The 10704-nt window shown below is 38.2% G+C and overlaps 1 protein-coding gene across 1 annotated transcript; it reads right to left on the reverse strand.

Moving 5' to 3' along the window:
- Positions 1-6882: 6882 nt before the first annotated feature.
- LOC309859123 (olfactory receptor 6C75-like) lies at positions 6883-7845 on the reverse strand (the record flags this gene model as incomplete). Its single annotated transcript, XM_082719584.1, has 1 exon — positions 6883-7845. One exon carries the CDS (start codon positions 7843-7845, stop codon positions 6883-6885), a length of 963 nt encoding a protein of 320 aa, XP_082575710.1.
- Between the last annotated feature and the right edge of the window lie 2859 nt (positions 7846-10704).

Genomic DNA, 10704 nt, shown 5'->3' on the forward strand with positions numbered 1-10704 from the left:
AATGAATATCCTACTGAAGAATGAATGAGTTAACTGGGAAATTAAAAAATAATTTTTAAAAATACATGGAATTAAATGAAAAATGAAAGCACAACATCCCAAAAAACTTTGGGATGCGTCAAAAAATGTCTTAAGAGAGAAGCATATTGCAGTGCAAGCTTACCTCAAGAAGCAAGAAAAGTCTCAAATATACAACCTAACCTAATATCTAAAGGAGCTAGAAAAGGAACAACAAGAAGAACAAGAACAACAACAACAACAAAGACTAAAGCCAGCAGAAGGGAAACAATGAAGAGTAGAGCAGAAATTAATGATGTAGAAACAAACAAACAAAAAACACCCCAGTAGAACAGGTTAACAAAACTAAGAGCCGGTTATTCATAAGAATAAAATAGATAACACACAGTAGACTTAATAAAAAGAAAGGAGAAAGGACCCAAATAGATAAAATCACAGACAGTAGAGAAGAGATCACAACAAACACCACAGAAAAACAAACCATTATAAGAGAATACTATCAAAAGCTATATGCTAATAAACTGGGCAATCTGGGAGAAATGGACAACTTCCTAGAAACTTACAAACTACCAAAACTGAAACAGGAAGAAATAGAAAATTTGAAAAGACCCATAACCATCCAAGAAATTGAATCAGTAATCAAAAATCTCCCAATAAACCAAAGTCCTGGGCTTGTTGTCTTCCAGGGGAATTCTAGCAGATTTTTAAACAAGAGTTAATACCTAGTCTTCTGAAGTTGTTAAAAAAAAAAAAAAAAGAAAGAAAGAAAGAAAGAAAGAAAAGAAATGGAAGGAAAGCTTCCAAATGCATTCTAAGAAGCCAGGATTACCTTGAATCTAAAACAGACAAAGGCCTCAGTAAAAGGAGAATTAAAGACCAAATACCTGGTGAATATGGATACAAAAATTCTCAATACAATTCTAGCAAATTGGATTGAGCAGTATATTAAAATAATTATTTGCCAAGATCAAGTATGATATATTCCTGAGCTGCAAGGATGGTTGAATATTCCCAAATCAATAAATGTGATACACCATATTAATAAAAGAAAAGATAAGAACCAAGTGTTTCTGTCAATAGAGGCAGAAAAAGCACTTGAGGACATTCAGCATCCTCTCCTGATAAAAACCCTCAGCAAAGTAGGGATGGATGGAACATACTTCAACATCATAAACGCTATATACAAAGACACATAGCCAATATCATTCTCAATGGTGAAACACAGGGCCTTTACCAGACTGTCAGATAAAAGATAAGGATGTCCACTCTCACCATTACTATTTAACATAGTACTGGAAGTCTTAGCATAAGCAATCAGACAAGAAAAAGAAATAAAATGCATACAAACTGGCAAGGAAGAAGTCAACCTGTCACTGTTTGCAGATGACAGAATACTCTATGTAGAAAATCTGAAAGATACCACCAAAAGTTTGCTAGAACTCATATATGAGTTCAGCAAAGTCACAGCATATAAAATCAATGTGCAGAAATCTCTGTTGCATTTCTACACACCAATAATGAAGCAGCAGAAAAGGAAACCAAGAAATCAATCCCTTTGCAAATGCACCAAAACCAATAAGCTACCTAGGAATAAATCTAACTAACACTTATGAAAGGAACTGAAGAGGACACAAACAAATGGAAAAGCACTTCATGCTCATGGATTGGAAGAACAAATATTGCCAAAACGTCTATACTACCCAGATAATCTACACATGAAATGCAATCCCCATCAAAATACCACCAGCATTTTTCGAAGAGCTAGAAAAATCAATCCTAAAAGTTGTATGGAGCCACAAAAGACCCCAAATCGCCAAATCAATTCTGGAAAGAAAAACAACTGGAGGCATCATGATTCTGGATTTCAAGCTATATTGTACACCTGTAGTCATCAAGGCAGTATGTTACTGGCAAAAAAAAAAAAAAAAAAAAAAAAAAAAGCATCTAGATCAATGGAACAGATAGGGAACCTAGAAATGGACCCACAGCAATGCGGTCAACTAATCTATGACGAAACAGGAAAGAATATCCAATGGTAAAAAGGCAAACTCTTCCACAAATGGGTTGTGAAAACTAGGTGACAACATGCAGAAGAATGAAGCTGGACCACTTTCTTACACCATACACAAAAATAAATTCAATATAGATGAAAGACCTTGATGTGAGAAGGGAAACCATAAAAATCGTAAAGGAGAATATAGTCTATAAGCTCTTCGACATTGGCTGGAGGAACTCCTTATTAGGTATGTCTCCTGAGGGGAGTGAAACAAAAGCAAAAATAAACTATTGGGACTACGTCAAAGTAAAAATCTTCAGGTACAGAAAGAGAAATAGAGAAAACATTTTCTTAACTAGAGAGCAAATTGATGGTCACCAAGGAGGAGATATGTGGGGGAATGGTTTAAATAGATGATGGAGATAAAGGAATGCACTTGTGATGAGCACTGGGCATTGTATTTAATGCTAAATTAGTAAATTGTATACCTGAAACTAATTACACTGTACGTTAAGTAACTAGAATTTAAATAAAATCTTACAAAAAAAATCCTGTGTGTCATTGATGAAGAACTAAAGGCTACAGATATTCTAAGGTGTGGAACACCTTGGGCAACCACTGAAAGGAATAGATAGGTAGGTAGGTAGGTAGAATAAAATTTTTTTTAAAGAAACGATATTTTCAAATGACATACCTGATAAAGAGTGAATATCTAAAATTTATAAAGAACTTATAACACTCAACATCCAGAAAATGAATAATCCAATTTAAAAATGGGCAGATGATATGATAAACCATTTTCCAAAGATTACATACAAATGGCCAACAGATAGAGGAAAAGATGCTCAATATCACTTATCAGTAGGGAAGTACAAATCAAAACTACAGTGAGATACCAACTCACCTCTCTCAGAATGGCTAACAGCAACAATACAAGAAACATCAGTTGTCAATGAGGATGTGGAGAAAGGGGAACTCTCTTCCACTCTTGGTGGGAATGTAACTGCTGAAGCCACTCTAGGAAACAGTATGGAAATTCCTCAGAAAGTTAGAAATAGAGTTACCCTATGATTTGGCAATTGCACTAAGTATTTAAGGAAAGGATACAAAAATACAATGGAAAGGGATACATATGCCCCAATATGTATAGCTGCATTATCTGCAATAGTCAAATTGTGGAAAGAGCCCAAATACTTATTGATTGCTAAATGGATAAAGAGGATATGGCATAAATGTGCAATGGAATATTACTCATCCATCAAAAAGATTGAAATCTTGCCATTTGCAAGATATGGATGGAGCTAAGGGTATTATGCTAAGTAATATGTCCATTAGAGAAAGACAAATGCCATGTGATTTCACTCATATGTGAAATTTAAGAAAAAAATGGAGCATAGGGAAATAAAAGAGAAAGAAAGAGAGGAAAACCAAGAAACAGACTTTTAACTATAGAAAACAAACTGATGGTTACCAGGGGGCAGGGGTTTGTGGCTGGAGGGATGGGTAAAATAAGGGATGGGGATTAAGGGATGCAGTTGTCATGATGAACTCTGGGTGTTGTTTGTAAGTATTGAATCACTAAATTGTATACCTGAAACTAATATTACACTGTGCATTAACTAACTGATATTTAAATAAAAACTTAAAGAAAGTGGAAAAAATAGGCAGAGAAACTAAATAGACATCTTTCTAAAGAAGACATACAAATAGCCAACAGGTACATGAAAAGATGCTCATCATCACTAATGAAAATGCAGGCATCCTTAAAGGAAAAATACAAGTAAGAGCACAATGAGATATCACTTCACACTTCTTTGGATGGCTATTACCAAAAAAACCCTCACAACATTAAAAAGTGTTAGCAAGGATGTGGACAAAAACGAACCCTTGCACATTGCTGATGAAAATGTAAATTGGTCCGGCCAATCTGGTAAACAATGTAGTGTTTCCTGATACATTTCATAATAGAATCATTTTTTGATCCAGGAACCCCACCTATAGGTATATAACCAAAGGAAGTGAAATATGGACCTCAGAGAGATATCTGTACTCCCATGTTCACTGCAGCATGTTTCACAATTGCTATGATGTAGAAATAACCTGAAAGTCCACGTAAAGAAGAATGGATAAATAAAATGTGGCATATATACATAATGGAATATCACTCAGTCTTTACAAAAAAAAAAAAAAAAAAAAAGATCCTGCCACTTGCTACCACATGGATATACATGGAAGACATTATTCTAAGGAAAAGGCTGGCAACAGAAAGACAAACATTGCATGATCTCACTTATATGTGAAGCAGAGTATAGAATTGTGGGTGTCAGGGGCTAAGGGAGAATGAAATAAGGAGGTATTGATCAAGTTTCAGTGATACATAATAAGTTCTGGAGTTCTGCGTAGCATAGGGCCTGTGATTAACGATAGTTTATTGCCTACTTAAAATTTTACCAGGAGGGAATATCTTAAATTAAGTGCTTTTGCCTACCATGTAATGACAAAAAAATCAACAAAAGTAGCTAGGAAGAAATTTTTGGAGGTGGCAGATAGGTTTGGTAATGTTAGTGATGATGGTTTCAAGAGGGTTTACATATCTCTGAACACATCAGGTTCCATACCTTAAATATCTACAGCTTTTTGTATGACCATCATTCATTAAGTGGTTTAATTTTTATGATTGGATGTATCTTCAACACAGAATTATTTCAGGGGATTTGTCTCAATAAAATATTTTATAGGACCACAATCTAGTGCATTAATCTCCATGTTAGGATTTGGGTTTGTCCTTCACTGGTTATGATCTATGGCTGGTAATGACCATCCTGGACTTATAGACTAAGTTTTAGATTCCTGTTATTCATTTTTGTGTTTGTCAAGTTCACTCTTCAATCATAGTCTATCTCAAAGTAACATAAAGTGCATTTATCGAGTTTATGTGTAATAAATTATTATCAAATGCTGACTAACATCTTGGGAAGGCTCACATTCTTTTCATTACTTTGACCACAATTCTTTGATTTATTCTGTACATTCCTGAACTTTGACCACTTCACAATACTCCTCCATAATTCAACTCTCAGGGTGGACAATTATTTCCATGTTCATGCAGCATCTTGTGGCTGTGTGTATGAGTATTTTCAAATGGATTCTAGAGATTATATGGCTCAGTCTCCATATTTCATGAAGAAGGTGACTTATGTGGTTTTGGAAGTTGACCAGTTAGTTGACAGCAGCACCAGGCTTGTTCAATACAAGCACCAGGCTTGTTCAGTGCAAATGATTCAGAGTCTACTCTGGTCCATTTACATTCCATTTCCACTGTCACTTCCCTAAACCATCATTCTCTTTCTTCCAATTCCTGTAACACTATCTATACGCTTTCCTCCTCTGATCTTGGCTTTTCCAAACCCTTTTTCATACAATGGATAACAGCCAATCATCTGAGATTTTTTTAGGACATGTTTGAGATTTCCTTACTATCAATCAGATAAATTCTGACCATGATAATAGGACCATGCAGGCCAAATAGTATCTAATCATGGTGTACAATGTGTTTCATAAAATATATATGAGATTATCTAACCTCAAGGTTTGGTTAAAGAGAAACAAAATAAAAAATTGTCTTAATCATTTTAGAGAGGTTTCTTTTGAAGCATAAATAGATACATTAGAGTTGTCAAATAGTTGGAAAAAGCACAAGTTATAAGGATTGAGATAATGGAAATGTTAGTTTTAAAATAGATGATCAGGGTGCCTGCGTGGCTCAGTGGGTTAAAACTCTGCCTTTGGCTCAGTTCATGATCTCAGGATCTTGTGATTGAGCCATGAATTGGGCTCTCTGCTCAGTGGGAAGCCTGCTTCCCACTCTATCTCTGCCTGCTGCTCTGCCTACTTATGCTCTCTCTCTCTGTCCAATAAATAAATAAAATCTTTTTTGAAAAAACGCTTAAAAATAAAATAGATTATCAATCAGAAGATAACCTTATAGTTGACAACACACTTCAGTGAAGGAAAATTTTTAATTCATTTATTTTCATTAGTAACATGAAGCAGATAAACCACTTGAATCTTTGGAAGAAATTATAGAAGTATGAAATAAGTGCTTCCATCCACCGATATACACAAGCATCTGTGGTAACAGCTTTAGGTTAGGAACGAATCATAAATATGTATAATGCATCTGAGAGGCTGGAGCTAGAGTAAATAATTAAGGAGATTGGAGATGGTCAGCTATGGCATGGTGCAGTCATTCTTTCTCTTTAGAGAATGGTCTAAGCCTGAGAAAAATTCTGTTTCCCTCCAGCATGGGACTGACACATGCATATGTAGCTAAGCTAAGGGCAAACCATACATATTCCAAGATGAAGGGTACTATGACCATTATTTCCTCAGGCTACACATGAAGGGAATGTGGACCAAAGTATTGGTAATATTCCCATCATTTCCTTCATAACCAGAAAGTAATAGACAACCTTCTATTGTTTTAATTATCTAAATGCCTTTTGGTTAATCATCAATCCATTGTGCCACGATTATGGCTAGAGAGAAGTGAAATAAAAAGTGTGTAAATTACTAAACTTTGGAAATTTCAATACGTCTTTATATCTGAGGCAAGAAAAAAATTCAGTAAAAAATATTTTGATTAATCAATTGTCATCTAATTGTGGTATATTTAGGGAGAAGATAGTATGTGCATCAAGGTAAAATGTGACCTTGAAAAACAGATTTCCATTCTTTTTTTAGGGATGAGCAAGGAGAATTGAGATCTGCCAGAGTCACTGTACCAGAACTGTGTGGACTGCTACATTGGCCAGAATTGAGGACACAGGGTTCTCTAAGGTTCTCTAGTCAAAAGCCATCTGATTTTTTTATCTTGATATTTTCATTTTGTGCATCATCTCCCTCAGAGCCTGGTGGACCTGCTTGTTCCGCAGAGTGTAGATGACAGGGTTGAGCAGTGGCGTCACCACCGTGTTCACAAGGGCAGCCTCCCTGTTGGACTCCAGCCTTTTTGTTTGCTTTGGTTTCACATATATAGACACACAGCTGCCATACATCAGAGAGAGGACTATGAGGTGAGAAGAACAGGTGGAGAAAGCTTTCTTTTTCTCTTTGGCTGATGGGAGTTGTATGATTGTGACTACTATGTTGCTGTAGGCAATGATGGTTATGATAAGAGATGTCAAAAGGATAACCAAAGCGACGACAAAGGCCAACATTTCAGTAGATCTGGTGTCAGAGCAGGAGAGATGAATCAGGGGGGCAAGATCACAGAAAAAATGAGGAATGATACGGGGACCACAGAAAGACAACTGGAAAACCTTCACTACCAGCCCAGTGATGAGAAGGAAGGCCAGAGCAAAGCAGGCAGTGACCAGGAGGAAGCAAGTCTTCAGGTTCATGATGATCGGATAATGCAGAGGCTTGCAAATGGCCACATACCAATCCAGAGACATTACTGCTATGAGGAGAGAACCTGTTGATCCCAGAAATACAAAGACAAATGCTTGTATGAAACAGGCAGGAAAGGAAATGGTTTGCCTGCCTGAGAGAAAGATAACTAGCAACTTAGGAATAACAGTACTTGTAAAACAACACTCCAAGAAGGAGAAAATTCTGAGGAAAAAGTACATAGGTGTGTGGAGCCAGGAGTCAGCACAAGTGATGGTGACTATGACAGCATTGCCTGCAATGGACGCCAGGTATGCCAACAGGTGCACCAGGAAGAGGACCTTTCCCAGGTGCTGGATGGCGGGAAACCCCTCCAAGGTGAATTCTTCGACAGTTGTCCCATTCCCCATTTCCATGAGCATCTCTTTCCACATCATCATCACTGCTGGTCTAACCTATTATAAAGACATGAGGGAGCACAAGGATTTTAGAAGAGCATGATTAAGTTATTTGAGTATCCAAAAAGGTGGCTAGGCTGTTAGCCAATGAATATGATAGAATCTACCTGTTCATGTTCTTGTGAGACTTAATTAAGATAAATCATGTAACTCACTTGGCATATGATGCCAATGTTTTTTTATGTGTTCCTCAAATTCTAAGTGTCATATTATGATCATGAGTATTATGCGTAGAGTTTAAGTAGGTAGAGTTATTAACATTTTTGTATTATACATCTTATTCTTTTTATAACATTAATTTGTAAGTAAACATTACAATAATGTTAGTAATATTCCCTTCGACCATCCCTTTTAAAATCTGCAACACATTCTATGGTCCATCATCATCTGTTGAGAACTTACATTTTTTCTCTGCTCATAACTGAAATTCAGTATTTCTACCACTCCCCATAATAATCATAAGTCCCTTCTTCTAAAAGCAGAAACTAAGGCTTAGAAAGCTCTAGGGATCTTAGATTACATAGCTGGGACTTTAGCCAGAATGCCCAAATTTGAAGTAACTGCAGTTTCCAAATACAGTGACAAAATATTTTAAAACAGGAACAAGTGTATTCATGATGCCCTCTCAACCTTAAGTGAAAGATTAGCTTTATTTATCTTAATTGTTTCTCTCCTCAGACAATAGCACTGATGTGTTACAGACCTGTGGAATGATAAGGGGCTTAGAGAGGATCTACTTTAGTACAAGCATCTTATAGAAGGGGCTGGAGACCAGAGATATTAGGGGCTGCTCAGCAGTACGAGGTAAGTTGTAAATCTAGGATTTATCACCCACCTTCACATGATTCACGCTGGCCTGTGACACAAGAGGGTCTGATTGTAGTTCATAGGATTAACCCACTTATGAGGATGTGCTGGGCACTTGACACTCATGCACTCACTCTCACATCTAAGCTCAGTGAACATTCTTTCTTCAGTCCTCTCCATCAGTACCTTCTCTCAGGATGGTGTTTGGCTCCTGCATATTAAAACTATGCTGAAGGTCAGCAGTAAGGAATGTGTCTGCAGTAAACCACCGTGGGTCTGGTGTTCTGAGGGCAGCTCATGGAACTGAAGGACTCACCCCTGAGTGAACAGCCTGAAGAGTCTCTCCTTCTGTTCCTGTTGACCCCTGTTAAGTCCACCAAATTACCAGGATGCCTGAGGCCAGGCACTCAGCCAAGAGTCACCATATGGGGGACAGGGCTTCCTTCCTTCACAGCTATTGTCTTCTAAGAAATCAAAAGCTTGCTCTGGGCTGAGGGGAAAGGGAAGAGAAGGAAACTCATTCCTCACAGCCTGGGGCCCTGGGCTGGGGCAGGAATGGGGGGTGGGGGAGAGGGCAGGGGCGGGGTGGGGAGGGTGTGAATATGCATCCTGTGCTGCCAGTGTTCTGGTTGCCAGTGCCCTGTTTCTAAAGTGAAACAAGGCTATGTAGCACCCTGGACCTTGAAACCCCAGAAAGAGGCAGAAGGACTAAAACAACCACATTTCACTGCTCTGAATTCTGGACTAGAGATGGGCTCCCAGACTACTTAGGGTTCTCATGAAAGGTCTGGCTCTGCCTTCCCACAGGTAGCCCACCTAACATGCAATACTGCTGTCACCTCCTATAGCAGTTAATGGGAGCACACAGCTTCTTACTGGTTTAGCCCTGGGTGCTGCTGAGACAAGGATCCTTCCATGGCAGTGCTCCATGTTGTGGGCACACCTGCTCCAAACACCTTCACTTGCATATGCCCTTCCATCATATGTTCACCTTTCCATGTGGAGAAGCATCCTTGTTTTACTGCATCAACAGTGAAGAGATGGTGACACGCAAGTCTTAGGCTCTCTGATAGTTTTACCACAATACTGTTTGGTCACCAAGCAGGATGGACCCAGCCAGTGAGCAGAAAGTGTGGGCCTCCAGGCCTTATTAGATGCTGAAGAGAGAGGGGCAAAAAGTAAAGCCACAGCTCGTGTCTTAAGGGCAGCTAATTGGTTACTGTTGAGAATGAGAATTACTGATGCAACCTTTGTATTTATCTTCCCTTGTGTGTGGTGGCGCTGACTCCCAGATGTCCACACTGTTCTCTGCCAAGATTTTTCAAGGAAATTATATGACAATTTCTCAAGGGTTTTTAATATTCCCTTGAATATTTACCTGATTTTAGGTAAAAGTCCAGACTACAATTTCTACAGGTCATGTATACACTGAGACCAGAGCATAGTTGTTAAAATAACATATTTTATGGTAAGAAACAGTAGGATCACACTCTGACTTTCATGAGGCTTTTGGAAAGATACTGGAGAAGTCCTCCTTTTTATTAACAAATTCTTCATGCTTTCACTGACATTATAATTCTTTTCATTGCATATTTTCATCTGAAGAATATATTCATTGTGCTCCCTAGTTTTTTTGAAAAAGGAAAGCATGCACTTTTTCCTCTTCAGGGAAGAAGGAGGCATGGCATGGTAGGTGGTTTCTGTAACATCTGTAACAAGTCAGACCTCTCTTGAAAAGTTTCTGGGATGTGGCTCCCCAGATCTTTCTAGATGCAGAAGAGTAAGAGATGTGAGCCTGAGGGTGGGGAAGCTGTACCCATAGCAACCACTGGGTTGGAGGGTGCTTCTCCTGGGTATGTCAGCTGGGCATCGGTGGCAGGAGTGACCCATTTTTCTATGGCCTCTGGATTCCCATCCAGAGCCTGAGAAGAGGATTAAACTCTTGTATTTGCTGGAGATCATGGGGTATATGGTAGCTGGAAATTTGTTCTGCCTGAATCTGCCCTCATCATTACTGATCTTACAAGGTCAAGG

The sequence above is a fragment of the Mustela nivalis genome (genome assembly GCF_964662115.1).
Source record: "Mustela nivalis genome assembly, chromosome: 2".
Classification (NCBI taxonomy): domain Eukaryota; kingdom Metazoa; phylum Chordata; class Mammalia; order Carnivora; family Mustelidae; genus Mustela; species Mustela nivalis.